This window comes from Malus domestica, chromosome 13 (genome assembly GCF_042453785.1).
Source record: "Malus domestica chromosome 13, GDT2T_hap1".
NCBI lineage: Eukaryota > Viridiplantae > Streptophyta > Magnoliopsida > Rosales > Rosaceae > Malus > Malus domestica.
In genome coordinates, this window is record NC_091673.1 from 13201480 (window position 1) to 13219041 (window position 17562).

Here is a 17562-nt window from a genome sequence, read left to right on the forward strand (position 1 = left end):
TGGGTTTTCCTTTTTTCGGGAACTAACCCCAATCTAAGTTGGGTCAAACTAGGTGACTGATTAATTAGCCTTCTAAAATACTAGAACATACGTGTCACGATCTTAAAGGTCAACTGAAGTCAACAATCGAGGCATTTTCGTTATTTTCCACCTTTGAGAATTAAATTATATTAAAATCAGGAACGGTAGTAACATCTACTCTTTTGAGAAGGAAAATGCTAGAAAGACCATATTTTTATACCAAATTTGTGTATCATCTGACGTGGTAAATGATGTGTATATATATGCCACGTTAATTAATAAATTTTTCTGACTGGATGTCGACTGTACACATCACTTACCTCAAGAGATATTGCGGGAATATAGTAAATATGTGGTCTTCCTAGCCGTGACAAGCTTCAGTTTTATAATGAATTTTATCAGTCCACGTAAGACTGAATCTGGGACGCACCTTGTAATGTCATAAGATAGTTGTCTAAAAATAAACAGTACATTTCTTTGCAAAGGATCACCATCTCAAGTTGGTTCCTTTCCAGAGCACAGCACGCTTTGCAGCCGCTGCTATAATATATGGTTGATGTTCAACAATCTCCATCTCCAGCTGTAGCTGCGGTCAGTCGAGATTCCGTCGGTTCGACATTTGCTCCGATTTGTTTCTGGGTTGAGCAGACTAGTGGCTTTTGTACAGCACATTGCTTAGAGCTGCATTTGTACAGAGCATCAATTGAAGATTTTGACGAATATTTCAACCAATACAATAATCCAAGTGTTGTACATAGGGTCCAACTAGAATGGTACGCTACGTTCCATGCAAGATTTGACCCGTCAGATCTCTATATGCAAAATCTAACCGTTAATTTCTCGAACCAACAGTGGTACATACCATGAATTCTTTGTTTTACTGTGTAATGCAAAGGGACATCGAATCTATCAACCTAACATTGCATAACATTCAGGGAGTCAACCCTATAGGAAAACTGAAGACAGTACTTTCCATGGATCATCAATGCAAGACAACCGGGTGGCCATGTAGCAACCCTAAACCCTACAGGGTAAAACTGCCTGAGTCGATGACCTAACGTTGAACAACGTTCATGGAAGCAACCCTAGTGGGCGGAGGAACAAGGCTTATCACAGGTGGTCCGAGCCCTCAACTCATTTCTCAAAATGTAAGACATTCGGGTACACTCGCAACGGAGTCTTATTGATAAGCTGGTGAAATCAAGATAAAATTGCATAAATATGCTGCACAAGCCACTCAAGTGAATACCTAATTTACAGGGGTTAAACCCTAGGACATGGAGGAAGTGAGAGACCAGAGTTAAACGGGAAGTGGTGGACGACTAACAGGGAACCCTAGCACTTGCTGGAGTAAAACAGTTTATGTTACAAACAAACAGAGATCAAATGTTCTTCCAAGCCCCCGCGGATTTGGCAAATTCTTCCAGTAAGATCTTTGAGCCTGAAGTCGGTGAGGGTTGTTGTGGAATAAATTCAGAATCGTCCAAATCCTGGGAGTGAATGGGTATAATGTAAGAACACAAACCAAGTCATTATGCTTTGAACCGAAAAACAATAATTCAGATATTCAGAAGGATAGGATCCAGTTGACGGTGATAGCCCTTACCTGTGTCTGTATTTGCTGATGTGGTTGCTGATCTTGGGCAATTGTGCAGGCTTGCGGTTGCGACATTCTATAGTAGGGCTCTTTGAGATCAAGTTTACAAGAAGACTGCTGAATTATTCCTCCTAGCTCAGCCCCAGGGCCCCACATTTTAGCTGAAGGTGAGGCCATAACTCGTTAGAAAACCAGAAAAAGAAATCTGAAGCCAAAACAAGTATTATATTAGACACTGACCTGCCAAAGTGAGATATATTGTGTAACTCTGAGAATTGTGGGCAACCATGTGGAGTCGGCCAGTGATTTCTTGTCCTGCCATCACATAAATTGGCTGAGAGAGAACGCAGCGTAATTGGTACCAATGGGTTGTTGGTGCACCAGGCGCGGTGGTAAGCCACCTTTGTACGGTACTGTAAATAAGCAATGTGAAAGCAGTTATGAGACCCACAAATTTGCATCATAAATGAAATGCAGAAGATTATATTGATTACACAAATCATTGATTCAGATGATTACCTCCCATCAAACAAGACATCGAACCAGCATGCTAACCCATGCACTCTAGTGCCTACAGCAGCTGTAAACCGTAAAGGTATGTCGATTTCATACAAGTCCTCTTCGCTTGTTTTGGTAAAGTCAATCACATGAGACATGGAAGGAGCCACCAGTAATCTTGGATCAAAGGCATCTACCACAGGCTGTACGAGAATAAAACAGAATAATTCAGCACATCATCAAGTCCTAGCAACCAAAACAACCACCAATAAAATGTCTTGCACAGATAAACTTTTGGATCCTGGAATTTTTAAATAATCACTCACCAAGGAAATTCAGCCATTTCGGTCTGAGGGATTTGCAAAAAGCCCTTGGAAAGTTATTGATGTTGCATATGTCCACTTATTTTTGTTGTTTCATTTAAGAGATGCATAAACCCCCCTTAGCTCAAAGGCCTAGGCAAGTCAATAAAAGTTGCTGGGTTCTTACAAAACCATACCAATCAACTAAGGGAATTAGATTCTTAAATAGTGATGGCAGAGGGTACGTAGCTATCCCTTATTTCACTAGACCATGAAAAGTGAAGAGCGCGCCAAGAGTTTACCAAGAACAGGATGAATGGGAGATGCACAGAGTGACAAATCAAGTTTGATTAGGTTTATCGTCAAGCGTAATTTCATGGAATAGGAAATAGGAAGAATCCAGGAAATCCTAAAACTAAAATTCCATTTAACAAGTTAAAAAAAAAAGATAGTTTAATTATTCAAGTTCTTATTTAACCTACACATGTAAACTATGGTTGCAAAACACAGCAATAACGTACAAGTTTTGCAATACTTTTAAGTTATGTGTAAGAAATATATAGACCTGTGAAAAATATCCCTTGAATGCAGATCCATACAACGGTTGCAAATCAACTCCATAATAATTTTGTTGCTGCCAGAAGAGGGCCTGTATATTTACAAACAAGAACATTAATCTACATCAAATAAGAGAGGAAATTGATTGCACTACACGTTTATAACAGCAATCTAATAGAACTTTTAGATCAGCTGCATTGTGCATGGCTTGTAGGTTACAAGTTTCTGAATGGTTATCCATGCATAATGTCCTTCCTTATATAAATTAACGAAAAATGATGACGACATACGCACCTTATTTGCTATTTCAACAAACAAATATTCATCACTGAAAGGTGCCATGTGAATCCTGCGGAAGTAATCAACTTGAATTGATGAGAAAAATAAAAGTAACAGATATAACGATTTTGAATAGGTACTAATAGTAATCAATATACACTAGGACCACAAGCAAATGAAATGAAAGATCTAACATAGCAATATAGCATCACCGAACAACCCAAGAGAAAAATAACGTGGCCAGGCAACATGTAGGTAATATGATATCGAATATTTTATCATGACTAGTAACTAACATTACCTAACTAATCCTGATCTGAACTAAAATAATTTTACTGCTGGGAACCCACTTCTTGTCTAAAAAAAAGGTAAATATCCCACAGCTGACATCTTTTTTTTTTTTTGTTAACCTAGAGTTGATATTTTCAAAGAGTGTCCCATGATACAAGTAAAATAACGTAAACAAGAGATACCAGAAAACAAAACATAGAAGAAATTCAAAGGTTAAATTACCTTCCCAATGTGGGGAACATTTTCCCATTTGGTTGAAGAAACCGATCTCTTGCAATCACATAGGTTTCCAGCATTCTTTCATTAATTAACAAAGTGCCTAAAGCCATGACAAAGAAAAGTTTACATTAGGACTAGTTTCAGACTATCAGCGGAGCAGATACATCAAGAAAAGCAGGGCAACATCCATTTGAATGTCTATAGCAAATACATATAGAGGCTTACCCATTGGCTCTGAGATCAGGATATCTGCTTTCTCTGGCAATTCAACCTCCTCAATTTTACCTTTGATTACCTACATGTAGATGACATATGTTCCCATTAGAGAACAGGAATGAAGAAAAAAAGGACAAAAGATTCAGAAATGACATCATTAGTCTCACAGTTATCCTTTCACCCAGTGAAGGGTTCCCTGCAATTAGCTTGCGTGCATATTCTGCCATTTCAGATGCTTCCACAGCATAAACATGTTTAGCACCAGCCTATATTGGGAAGAAAAGAAATAGAAGATCGAGAAGAGGTATGCCAAAACAAAATATGCAAGATTACTATACACAAACTTAATTGATCAAAGAGCTGAGTGTACCTGAGCAGCAAATAATGACAAAATACCACTGCCAGCACCAACATCAACAACCACACGACCATTAAAATCCACACGATTTTCTATGACTGCAGCATAATAGGTTCCTGAAGTAGATAACCAGGGCACTTACTAACATATTCAACATCAACTCATAGGATATTTTTAGTGAAACTAATAAAATTTAGTGTAAATACTAAATTTACAATATGGATTCTGAAGCTCAAGAATACATCTCAACTCCAAAACAAAAGAAACGTGAAGTTGAAAATGAACAAGAATATAGTTAGTGAACTAACCTGTCCTAACATAATCCTGTAACATGTTCTGTTGATGTAGCAATTGTCCGTAGTAATGGAAATACATTTTAGCAGAAGACGGCTCTATTTTGTCGTCAAACTTGCTTTTGGTAGATGATAGTTCTCCATTTGGTAACTTTTGTCCTGCAAGAGTGCACAAAAACGGATTAATTGACAAGAAATGAACGCCGCGCGACAAGAAGCAAGACAGTCAAAGTATAGGAGTATTTGCATGGAAGAACTCATAAGACACAATCATGTCACAACAGAATAGCTATGTTCTAGATGTGCAATGATATTCATCTAGTACTGCTTCGGTCAATTCATCCACAAACAGAAGAAATACGTCAAAATAGTCATAAGTAAACTTTCGGAACAGAACCTTGATCAACAAGGTCCTTCTTCCATTGCTCAAATGCATGATGGAAGGCTGCACTCTCCTCCTCGTTATTAAAACGAATAGTGACTCCCCTTGAATACGATTTCTGGTTCAAAAGAAGTAATGTTACAAGAAACAAACATCCGACAGATATTGAATGAATCGTATAAAAATGTTGCGCACAAAGGTACAAACAACGAACAATGTTGCATGAAAAAGTACAATCAACGTGAAAATCCACTGTGATACATATTTGGCACTGCAAAAGTTTGCAAAGTAAAATCATCAAAATGCAAACGCGTAAAGATAAACTATTTCGGTTACCTCTTTGTCGGTATCAGAACCTTCCGTTATGCAAACCGACTGCACCGGACCTAACTTGAATAGCTGCGGACGGAAGAAACACATACCAAAATCAAACAACAAACTTACAACATTGTATCAAATATTATACTACCGACAAAAATCAGCATATTCATATATCTATGTATAATTAAATTTTTTAAGCAGTAAAGCCAGAGTAAACTGTTCTCAACTAGATATTTTATTTTCCTTCACTTTCTCGGCAACCAAACAAAGCTGAATACTTCTTAACTTAAAAAGACTAAACTGAAACAGCATACTCCAAATAAAAGGCAAACCTTAGCAGTTCGGAGATCGACATTGAGGCGGGCATCGGACTCAGCCTCCTGCTGAAACCGGAGCTCTGCAACTCCGTCTTCGGCGCTGAACCGAGCCACCGCCGGTGCCAGAGTAAAAGAAGACGACGACGAAGCGAGCTCGGAGGCGGATGCCAATGCAAACTCCTGCCGCTTCTTCGCTGCTTCTGCCGCAGAGCCCTCCATTATCGCCTTCTCCAACCTCAATCGGGATATTTACTAAATTAAAAAATCAAAAGAATAAAGGAAAAAAAAAAGGAAAAAGAAAAAGCAGCGACTGATTATTCGAAGTCAGTGGAGGAGTGAGAAAATTAGGGTTTGGTTAGAGAGAGAAAGTGAAGGAGGGAAAGGGTTGGAGAATTTGGAGAGCCGCCAGAGAACGAAACAAACAAGAGAGTTGGGATTTTATAGTGAGAGAGCGAGCTTTGAGGAGAGTTGAGTTCACACATTCCTCAGAGAAAGGTTCCAACGTGGACATGTGCTGACGTGTCCATTGTGTTGGCGGTGAGTTGAGAATCCGGATTCTGGTCAGATTTTTTTTATGAAGATTTCGGAAGTTTGTAAATTGTATTCATTTATCATAAATTGTGTGATTATAAATTATATTTTATTTAAAATTAAATACAAATACTATCTTATAAAACTAGTAGTACGATGTAAATGAACATAATTTACGAATCTCGAAAAAAAAATTCGGAGAGGAGAGAATTCTGTTACTGCGATTGCTGGATTCGGTTGTGGGACCCAGGGGGAAGCGGAAGGGGTTTCCTTGCTTGTTCGGGGAGTTGAAATTTTAAAGGTAGTGGGGTTTTGGGTGTGTTAACGGTTTGTTTGGCCCAAATTTAACAGCTCGCATGCTTTTGCTTTTGAGATCTTCTTTTGCTACTGGGATGTTCATGGGCTGGACTGGACCCACCACTACTAACTTGTAAAATACACTGTGTTGGGCTGGGTCAGGAATTTTAGCCCAAAAACTTAGGTAAATTTTAAATAAGAATTGTCGTTAGATTCTTAATAAAAAAAAACCCACGATTTTAAATCAATGAAATAGCTACATTGGTGTAGGGGTGGGCAAACGGGTCCTGGACCCGCGGGTCGGGACGGGTTCAAGCGGATCGGGGCGGGTACGGGACGGGTCTAAATATTTTGGAGAAGAAATGGGGCGGGGCGGGGCAGGGTGGAGGAAATGACGGGGCAGGACGGGTCTAAAAATCAGGAAAAACGGGGGCTCGGCCCGAACCGTTTCTACCGTTGGATTATTGGATTGGATTTAATCACACCTCCACTTCACCGTTTGATTGGATCTTTTCTGAGTCAGACTTCTCTCTTGTCTCTCCCATTCATTCACGAAAGCCATCACAATTCACCGACTCGACACGAAAGCCTTGAGATTGTCAAACAAAATTCATCACCATCTCATCTTCTTCCAATTCACTGTCTTCGATTCCCCCTGTCCGTCTTCCAACTCTTCAAAAAAAATCAAAATTCATCACCATCTCATCTTCTTCCAAATTGAAATCGAGATTGTCGAACTCTACAGTCCCAAGCAAAGAGGATGAAGATCCTCAACATCAGCGCCTCGAGATTGTCAAACACCACCATCGTCAGCGCCAAGCGAATCGAAATCGACCACCATGCCCTTTGTTCTTAGTCTTCCAGTGTCTCCTCTCAGATCTTAATTTTCTGCAAGATTTGGCATTTGGCCCATCTGGGTTTTCATTAATCTGCAGGTATGGTGGGAAATCTGAGATGGTTTTTTTTTTTTTAATTTGTTGTGGAGTTTAGACTTTAGAGCATCTGGGTTTTCATTGAAAATGCCCTTTGTTTTTTTTTGTTTTTGTTTTTTGTTTTTTTGTTGTGGGTTCTAAGAGAATTTGGGTTTTCATTGAACATACCCTTTGTATTTTATGAATTCGTTTGTTCTGAGAGCAGTTCGGCTTGAGCCATCTTGATTTTTTAATTAGTGGATAAAACCATTGGGTTTCTTGGCATGGATTATCGTAGTGGATGCTTCATTGTTGTGGATATACTGTTCGTCTTCAGTACTTTTAGCTTTGAATTGTTTGATGGCAGCTAGAAATGCATCGTCTCCTCTGATTTTAAAGCCATTGCTAATCCGCCACCGACGAGCATGCAACGTTTGAAGGTTACCCTTAGGACCCGTGGGGACCCGTAGGAATCGGCCCGTTTTAAAAGGGCCGGGTTAGGTCCGGATCCTATTTTGAAAAATCCAAAACCCGTCCCGCCCCGCCCCGTTTTATTTACAAACGGGTTCGGTCCGGTTCCTTCAATTTTGGGCCCAACCCGGCCCGTGCCCACCCCTACGTTGGTGTTTGTTGAGAGCATTGGATATTGTCATTTAATTTTGAGTGAAATGCTCATATTATAACATGGTATCAAAATAAATTATTATTATATGAGACTCAACGTGTGTCACAAAAGAAAAATTAAAGTTGAATGTATGATGAGAGTATCCCAGAAAAAGCATGTTGAGCATTCTCTAGTAACTAGAAAAAAAGATTGTTTCAACGATGACATGTGGACCATTTCCAATGTAGATGTTAAATTTAGTTTTTACAGCTAATGGGACAAAATAACATTTTATAAAGTCTCATATTCTAACTGAGAAGTTAAATTATAATGTTTTTTGGTTATTTATAAATTTAAGTGGGTCAGAATTTAATAATAAAATAATCAATAAGTGAAAGAAAAATGATAAAAACTATGTGGGCCAACATTAAAATAAAACAAAAGAACATTTTTACATTGCCTTCAAATTTGGCTGCAAAGTGGAAAATATCAATTCATTTAGGATTTTGACATCTCCTCTTAAACTAGAAAACCACATTTTTTGTCAAAATAATCCCGTAAGATTTTTTACATATCCTTTGGAAATACTCTTATGCAATTAAAATGTGTTAATCACAATTGTCCCGTAAGATTTTTTACATATCCTTTGGATTCTCTGTGTGAAGATTCTGGAAGTTTATGAATTGTATCTGTTTATCGTACATTATGTGGTTATATATTATTTTAATTTTTTTATTTAAAATTAAATACAAACAGTATCTTATAAAACTAATTGTACATTGTACTATAAATGAACACAATTTACGAATCTCCACAAAAAAAAATTCGGAAGGAAGAGGATCGTGTTGGGTGAGTTGAGGTGAGGTGATGCGGTTACTTTGCGATTGCTGGATTCGGTTGTGGGACCCAGAGGGAAGCGCAAGGGGTTTCCTTGCTTGTTCGGGGAGTTGATATTTTAAAGGTAGTGGGGTTTTGGGTGTGTTAACGGCTTGTTTGGCCCAAATTTAACAGCTTGCATGCTTTTGCTTTTGAGATCTTCTTTTGCTGGTGGGATGTCCATGGGCTGGACCCACCACCACTAACTTGTACAATACACTGTGTTGGACTGGGTCAGGAATCCGAGCCCAAAAACTGGATATTATTTATATTGAAATTTTTCACTGTTATATCTTGGTCGGTGGATTCTTAAATGAATGAGGTAACTAAATTGGTGTTTCTTGAGAGCATTCTACGATGGATATCGTCATTTGATTTTCAATGAAATGCTCGTATACCAACATGGTATCAAAACAAATTATTAATATATGAAGCTCAACAATCAAACATGCTATGTATGTCACAAAAGAAAAACTAAAGACGAAGGTGTGCTGAGAGTTTCTTGGAAAAATACATGTTAAGCATTCTCAAATAACTAAAAAAATCAATTGTTTCAATTATGACATTTAGACCATCTCCAATGCAGATGTCAAATTTATTTTTACAGCTGATATGACAAAATAACATTTTGTAAAGACTCATACTCTAACGTGATGTCAAATTAGAATGCTTTTTGGTTATTTATAAAATCAGTAGGTCAGAATTTAGTGATAAAATAATCATTAAATGAAAGAAAAATAAAGAAATATGTGGGTTAGCATTAAAATAAAACAGAATAAAATTTCGACGTTGCTTCAAATTTGTCATCCAAGTGGACGATGTCAATTCATTTAGGATTTTGACATCTTCTTTGAAACAAAAAAACCTACCTTTTTTTGTCAAAACAAACTACGTCGAATTTTTGACACTGTTAATGTGTTAATCACAATTAAAGTTATGCTTGAGTTAGAAATTTAAAGTTATAAGAAATTGAGATCAAGTTAATAAACAATAAACTAGAAATGATTTTCATGAAAATTACAAATGTTTGTGAAAGGAATTGCAAATTTGTACTTGAAGTCATTTACAAATTCCTCTTACATACATGTGCATTTTAAAATCTCAATCGAACACACCCGCCTAATTAAACATCAAAATTTATCACTCCAGAGAGCAAGGAGGAACTTGACATAGGAGGAGAATTCTCTACCCTTCTAATCTCTTTACCCTTCCATGCCCTCCTATGTAAACAGTCACTGTTAAGCCACGTCAATATCTTATATTGATTTTTTTATAAAGATAATAAGACAAAAAATAATGTATGAGATAAAGGGATGGAAATGGATAGGAATAGGAGGGTAGATTGATGAAAATGGATAGGAATAGGAGGGTAGAAAATCATTCCACCTCGATATATGATATGCATTTTTTTCCAAACAAAACCCAAGAATCAATAATACATTTGAAGTTTAATATTCCTTCAAAGATAAATCATTAACAAAAAAACATCAAAAGTGAATTACAAATTGACAGTATTATTAACTTAATAAATTAAAAAAATAAATATTAGCAACAAATAAAAAAAAAATCAGGAAGATGATGACTGCCTGATAGCTTTGAAAGCAGGGTGCAGCAATCCAAGCTTGTCCTTCACCTCCAGCGGATTGCTACTCTCATTCCTTACCCTCTTCACTCTCCTACTTCCCAGCGACTTATGCTCGAACCCGTACATCTGCAACACCTGATTATCCCCAAAATTGTACGCCCGGTCCATCTGCTTCAAGCACCGCTCCACCGGGTAATCCCCGAACTTCCCGCACGGCTTGCACCCGACGAAATGCGTCACCAGCGGCCACCGGTGGTCGCCCAGCCCCGGGTGGTGGTTCTCGATCATCTCCTCGTATCTGTCCACCAGAATCCCCCAATAACCGTGGAGATAATACCCGTTTTCCAAGTACACCTTCTCCCCCCAAGTGTCCCTCCCTTTCGCTAATATATAAACCATGGCGGACTGGTCGTCGGCTTCGAAAACGGGTCGACCTTTGAGCTCCCGGGTCAGGACCTTACCCGCCTCGTCCCGGATCTTCCCCTTGGGACCCATCGGCGCCCAGACGTCCAGCATGTCGAGCGACCACTGGCAATTTCTGAGCAGGAACGACCCGGTGTTCAACCCGATCCAATTCTTATCACCATACACCATCTCGTTCCATCCGTGCATAACGAAATTGTGATCCTTGTATCGCTCCCAGGGGACCTCGAACGCCATGTCGGTGAACATGGCGTCGGAATCCATCCACCAGAGGAACTCCACCTCCGGGTGGGACAGGAGGAGCTTCCGGATCAGCGGCAGCTTGGCCCAAAACCCGGCCATTTCCGCGTCCAGAAGAGCAAAATTGTAAAAGACCTCGATCCCGTGGAGGCGGCAGTAGTCGATTTTGTTCTTGATCGATTTCAATAGGTAGTGGTCACCAACCGGATTTTCGCACGGTTTGGGCGACGACCCGGTTACCAACAGGACCCGGGGCTTATTGGGTCCGACAAAATTGGGGAAACCCGGGTTTTTCTTCAGCCAATCAGATCTCTGCTCGTCCCAGTTCGATATTTTGGGGCCGAGACTGTAGGGCTGGTTCGGGTCGCGCTTCTCGTCTTCCGTTTCGGGTTCGTCTTTGAGGATTTTGGATATGTCGAACTCGGCGTAGTTGTTGGACTGGCCGGCCTGGTCGGCATCGTTTTGGTTGGTTTCGGGGGTGGCTTCCTTGAGCACTCGATGGGGCTCCACGCGCCGGTTGTGCGTGTAAAACCGTTCGCGGATGTCGTTGAAGTCCTGCTCTGGTGTTCCGAACTTCCCGGCTCCGACTGTGCCGCGCAGGACAACGACGGTTAAGAACAAGCACAGAAACGTCACCATTCCCTGCCGCAAAGCTCTCTGGATCTGGCGGGCCCGGCGAGGCCATAAGCACCGGTCCAGCATTCTGACTCGCCCGAGTTGAACCGGAAGGTGGATACAAGAACTGCAGCGTTTGAGGCTGCCTTCAGGATTTTGTACTCCGAAGGAGGTTAGGATTGTAAATATGGAGGAAATGGTGGGCGTTTAGGGGGTGAGAAGGAGAAACGTCGGTGCTGGCTTGGGGGAATGAACATCAGAAATGTATATAAGCTCCCGACAAGTTTCCGAATTATTTAAAATTAATTTATAGAAGTTGTATTTTTTATTTAAGTTCTTCTCGCACGTCATCCCGTTGGAGGGAAAAACTACTCGGCGGTCCAATCCCGCCAATTTTCTCTTTTTTTTTTCTTTTTTTTTTAATTTTTAATTTTTATTCTATATCAAAGTAGACTTATATCAAAATGTAGGGTTCATTGATTATTTTTAGGGGTGTGATATCCACACACCCTATTTTACTTTTCACATACTTTTTTAATTTTCGGTCGTCAGATTTGATGAATTGAAGAAGATCAAATGACTGAAATTATCAAGGGGTGTATGAGAAGTAAAATAAGATATGTGGATAGCACATTCCTATTTTTATTTATTTTTCTTTAGTACATTGATATTTTTACAGTAAAAAAGTGAGAGTTCGGTTAAGCCACACAATATGCAGCTTAATTTGGTATCAAATTCACCATACACGATATTCGAATCTAATACCTTTTACTTCTAAATGAATATGAATATCATCAAATTGTATTACTGAATGATGATAATATTTTTTTCGTTTTATATAATAGTAATTTACTAAATATTTTGTCCACCAAGAAATATAATTTAATGTGTTGTGCAAGGGTTGGAGGCTAAAACTAAGCTCGACAAAATGATGATATAGCCTATCAATTTGGTTTTTTGGCGAGAATTATAAATTTAAGCGCGTCCTACGCTCTTAAGGGTTGACTTTCAATTTCCCCGGACGGTGCAATGTACTTTTATCATGCACGTTGTTATTTGATTTAAATTATCTTCTACGTGACGAGTTTATTGTAAGTTATTTTTTAACTTAAGATCTTGATGAATACAATAATAAATTATTATAACTAACTGATTGTGAACTTTAAACCATTATATAGTACTCTGCAGAGTTGCCATAAAGGAATTTACCAAATGAGAAGCATCATAAAGTCGTGGGTAGTATTTGAGATCGAGATTTTGATACCAAAAATATTTGGGTGATTATTAACTCATTATTGATTTCATGAGTTGTTTCAAATCTAAACAATTATTTGCACTCCTACTTTTGGTGCAGTTCTTAATTGCATGATAAAAGTAATTTTTGTATTAATTCTCTTTTTTTTTTAATAATTAACTATTTAACCCACTACAATTATGCTCATGCACTAGGGTGTCCTCATCGATGCCCTTTTCCCTAATAATTTTCATTTTTTCATAATAATACACATATTACAAAAAAAAAAAAATTAAATAGGCGAATTTTTCATAATGTTTTTTCATAGTAAGTTGAATAATGCATGTACAATGTTTTGTTGATATGTATTTTTTTTTCCTCCACTTTAGCGTTATGAGCCACTTGTAAAACACGATGCTGATTTACATATTTCATAATGTAAGTAATTCTTGTAAACATTAATATTTGAATTCTATAAAATTCACTAAACTAGGAAACAATATTCGTATTTTAACGTACGAAATCAAGAAAATCGAGCAAAATCATGAGGCCTCATTGTTTAGCTAACTAGAAAGTAGAAATATTATTATGATTATTGATTCACTATGTGACCACAAGAACGAGATTCAGCTAGATTGATCATGTTCATGGGGCCACTTTTGTTTACGTAGAGATCATGAGAGGCTTCACTTCACAGTTTCACAGGCTCACATCAAGCAAATCAAACTCCAAATTAAGTGAAGAAACCAAAAACATGTGTTGTGTTTGTGCGCCACTAAGATAGATTAAACAAGGCACATGGATCTGTCTGTGTCCGCGTGTGACGGCCTGCACCGGCCCGAAAACAAAACGGAGTTTTGAATTGATAGCATGTGCGATATATCTACATGTGGCAATAACTGGCAAGCACTACGCGACTCCAATCACTTTCTAACCTAGATAATTAATATAAGGATAAATTATATAGTACCTCATCAGGTTTGAGATATATTATAACTTTATACAATATCTTTAAAATATTTCACTTTCATACCTCACGTACTATTTTATTTCAAAATAATATATCCGTTAGATTTTTCATCTATTGGTCTATTAAATGCTGACGTGGCGGCTATAATTATGTCACGTGGCTGCCAAATATGCACCATTGGTCTGTTAAATATTATAATATTTACTCAGAAAAAAAATTAAAATTTTCTTTTAAAGAAAGGATTCATCTCTTTGTCGACTAGGATTCATCCCTTTTCTGGTTTCTTTGTCGACTAGGAAAGAAACTAAACCCCGTTTCTTCCTCCCCCATTCCTCAAGCACTCCGCGACCGAGGACCCAAACTCTCCCTCCCTCCTCCTTTCTCTCTCATCTCTTTCACTACAATTTTTTGAATTTTTATCTCCCTCTCTCTCACTACAATTGCATATCCGTTTGATGGTTGATGCGAAATATATAAGCACACAAATTAAACCCTTTTTTTATCAATTGTAGCAAAGTATGTAAGTAGGGATCGTTCTAGGCCGGGGATTAGGAGGGATTGCCAAATCACTTGAAACTGACTCAAAACGTAAAAACAAAGTTTAAAACACTAAACTAGACTCAAAGAATGCAAAACTAAACTATAAAACACCAAAACAAACCAAAAGACTCAAAACAGCAAATAAACACTCAAAACTGCCTTAAAAACACTTTCTGGGCAGTTTTGACACCTAACACTAAATTGGACGAAATTGGGTTATAACTTGACTCAAGACCTTTAAAAACACAAACTAAATTAATTTCTACTTAATCTAACACTTTAAAATAAATGGGGAATTGGTTTTGACGAAAATTGAAAACAAAAACAAAACTTGTAAATTGCACAGATTCTAAAACGAATTTGAGAAAAGTGAATGGATGGAAAGCTAGCTAAGGGGTTCTTCTCCACACATGTCACACTTGCATACAAAACGATTTCCAATTGCTTTTCGATAAACCATGAATTCCCAACACCCCAGATTAACCGTGAATTGCACTAGTTAACCCTCAGATTTTCCTTAAGTTATTGAATTGGATGAATTGCATACGACAACCCAAAGCATTCCCCACAAGTTCCCTACATGAATTGCATAATAGAGATACAAGCAAGAATCATTAAGTTCTATGAAAATCATAAGCATTGGCGAAGCACTCGTTACTATGAATTGCATGAAACTTATGTCAATAATTTACTTAACACGATTGTGATCAACAACCTTTACTACTTGTGAATATAAGTTCATAACGATTAGGTGAAACTCCCTTATATTCTAGCATCAAACTTATGCATGAAAATTAAGCGTGCACTCTCAACCAACATACACAAATCAGTTTTAATTCATGTAGATAAGTAAATTGAATTCACAACTTATGAAACGCAATTAGAAGTAATCAAATCATATAGCGAGCATAAACATGGTTTCAAATTCCCCCCTAGCCAAGGGGGGTTTAGTTCCTCATACTCACAAAGCAAAGATACATAAATTTAGACATTAAAATCCAAATAAAGAAAACACCTAGATGATCCAACTTGGACAGCAGGTGCATCCACAAGTCTTCTTTCCTCCTTGCTGCGGCACTTGGTCTAAAGTCAGGTTCTAGGGTGGTATTTGTATGGGAGAATGGGTAGGGAATGGTATGGAAGGGTTTAGGATTGATGGGGGGTACGGCTAGGGTAAAAAGAATCAGAAAAATATGGAAGAATAGTGCAGGAAGGCTGCGGCAAAGAGAGGGAATGATTTCTGGCGAAAATTCTGAATATGGAGGTGTGGTTGATGTGTTTTTGATGTAGTGTAAAATGTAGTGTTCTTCCCTTCACTCCCTATTTATAGAAGCTCCAAAGCAAAGAATCACTCAAGTGGCTTCAATAAACAATACAAACAAAGACCAAAATGATGCAAAAACAGCTAGTTTACATGCTCTTTTATCATTGTGTCTTGCCTTTAACAAAAGGCAATCATTCCTCTTTTGCTAATTTAACTCCTTTGTAGCTGTCCATGTGCCTTCATTCTTCAATTTCTAATGCATTTGCCTTGTATTCCATCCATTTTCCACATGTACTAGTTGTTAGACAACTTTCACACACATGTTTTGCATCATTTCATCTTGCAAACATCAACTTTCGGCCACTTTACACCTCTACACACATGTTATGCATCATTTCAGCTTGCAACTATGTTTGTAGTTGCTGAAAATGTGAATACATCTTGTAAAGCAATCCAACAAATGGCATCTTTCACTTCTTTTCATTTCAAAATGTTCCTTAAGTGTATGTATCTGCACACTTTCACACTTCAACTTCATTATTCAGATTTTTGCATGTGTTGAAACCCTTTTTAAAACACCAAAAACGTCCATCCCACTTGCTCCATATGCATGCAATCCATTTTGGCCCAAAATTGCTCTAAATTGCACCAAAATGCACTTTCTTTCCAACTTTGTTATTAGGACCTACAAACACACGAAAATAGCTTAAAACACTCTTATAAGCAATAACTAACTAAGTAAATGCAAGAAAACATGTTAACTAAGTCGCATAAATATGCTCCTATCAATGGTGGAGCTCACCGAGATCGGAGGAAAAGAGGGAAAGGGGAAGTGTCCAGGATGTTAGGTGGAAAGGTATGTTGAAGGCTGTAATTGAAGATCTGCAATTACAGATCTACTTTTTGTTTTTTTACATATTTTTCTTTCATTTAAAATTTTTTAATTTGGTTTAATTGATTATTTCCAGTATTGAAAACTGGAAACGAGAGAGCTCTGCGGTGGTGATGGGGAGGGGGTGGCTGGGTGGGAAGATATGGGTTTTTTTTTTTTCAAAAAAACTTTTCTTTAAATAGAATGGATGAGATATTTGGGGGACTCAGAGGGGAGATTTGGGCGATGATGATTTGAGTAATTTGGGGGAAGATTAGCAAAATCGAAAAATAAGCAAAACCCAGTTTGCATAATCGAAAAATGAGCAGAACCCAGATGGGGATTTGAGTAATTTGGGGGAAAAATTAGGGTTCTTACCTTTGAACGTCATGTGCAACTGCATCAATTTCTGGGTGTGATGTGGCAACCATGGAGTTTGGGCTCTGCATTTGCAGCAGGTTGGGGTGGAAATGGTTGTAGCATACAGATTCTCGTTCGAATAGGAGTTGGGAGCACATACAAATTCAAATCAAAGAGGAGTTGAAGTTGTAGTGAGAGAGAGGGAGGTGAGGGAGAAGGTGGGATGGGGGGCTGAGATAGTGATGGGAAAGGGATGTGGTGGTGATAGGAGGAGAGGGAGGTGGGTCGGGGGGAGGTTTCTGGGCTTGTTTGCAGGGGTAGGGGTAGAGCGGAGGTGGGTTTCAATTTGGGTTTTTTTTTATAATATTTAAAGGGTAAATTAATATTATTATAATATTTTATAATATTTAAAATATTTAAAATATTTTTATAATTTGGGTTTTTTTTATAATATTTAAAGGGTAAATTATTACAATATTTAAAATGAATAAAAAAGAATTGACATGTGGTACATATTTGGCAGCCACGTGGCACAACTGTGGCAGCCACGTCATCATTTAACAGACCAAGGGATGGAAACTCTAACGGA

At 38.1% G+C, this 17562-nt stretch overlaps 2 protein-coding genes and 2 long non-coding RNA genes across 4 annotated transcripts; 1 reads left to right on the forward strand and 3 right to left on the reverse strand.

The window, feature by feature from the left end:
* Positions 1–1183: 1183 nt before the first annotated feature.
* On the reverse strand, positions 1184–6094 carry LOC103452909 (probable histone-arginine methyltransferase 1.4). The gene is made up of 14 exons (XM_008392438.4): positions 5668–6094; positions 5351–5413; positions 5030–5132; positions 4648–4791; positions 4352–4455; positions 4149–4247; positions 3991–4060; positions 3769–3865; positions 3271–3325; positions 2984–3067; positions 2138–2319; positions 1859–2031; positions 1628–1779; positions 1184–1511 (listed from the first exon to the last, which is right to left on the reverse strand). The coding sequence occupies exons 1-14, from the start codon at positions 5869–5871 to the stop codon at positions 1404–1406; spliced, it is 1638 nt and encodes a 545-aa protein (XP_008390660.2). The 5' UTR covers positions 5872–6094; the 3' UTR covers positions 1184–1403.
* Positions 6095–10223: 4129 nt separating this feature from the next.
* Positions 10224–12193, reverse strand: LOC103430782 (xyloglucan 6-xylosyltransferase 2-like). Its single transcript, XM_008368925.4, has one exon. The coding sequence runs from the start codon at positions 11819–11821 to the stop codon at positions 10439–10441; it is 1383 nt and encodes a 460-aa protein (XP_008367147.2). The 5' UTR covers positions 11822–12193; the 3' UTR covers positions 10224–10438.
* Positions 12194–15960: 3767 nt separating this feature from the next.
* LOC139190737 (uncharacterized) lies at positions 15961–17301 on the reverse strand. The gene is made up of 2 exons (XR_011575098.1): positions 16992–17301; positions 15961–16427 (listed from the first exon to the last, which is right to left on the reverse strand). It is a non-coding gene; the product is annotated as an uncharacterized lncRNA (long non-coding RNA).
* LOC108175086 (uncharacterized) lies at positions 16522–16978 on the forward strand. Its single transcript, XR_001791902.3, has 2 exons — positions 16522–16598; positions 16711–16978. It is a non-coding gene; the product is annotated as an uncharacterized lncRNA (long non-coding RNA).
* Positions 17302–17562: the final 261 nt, after the last annotated feature.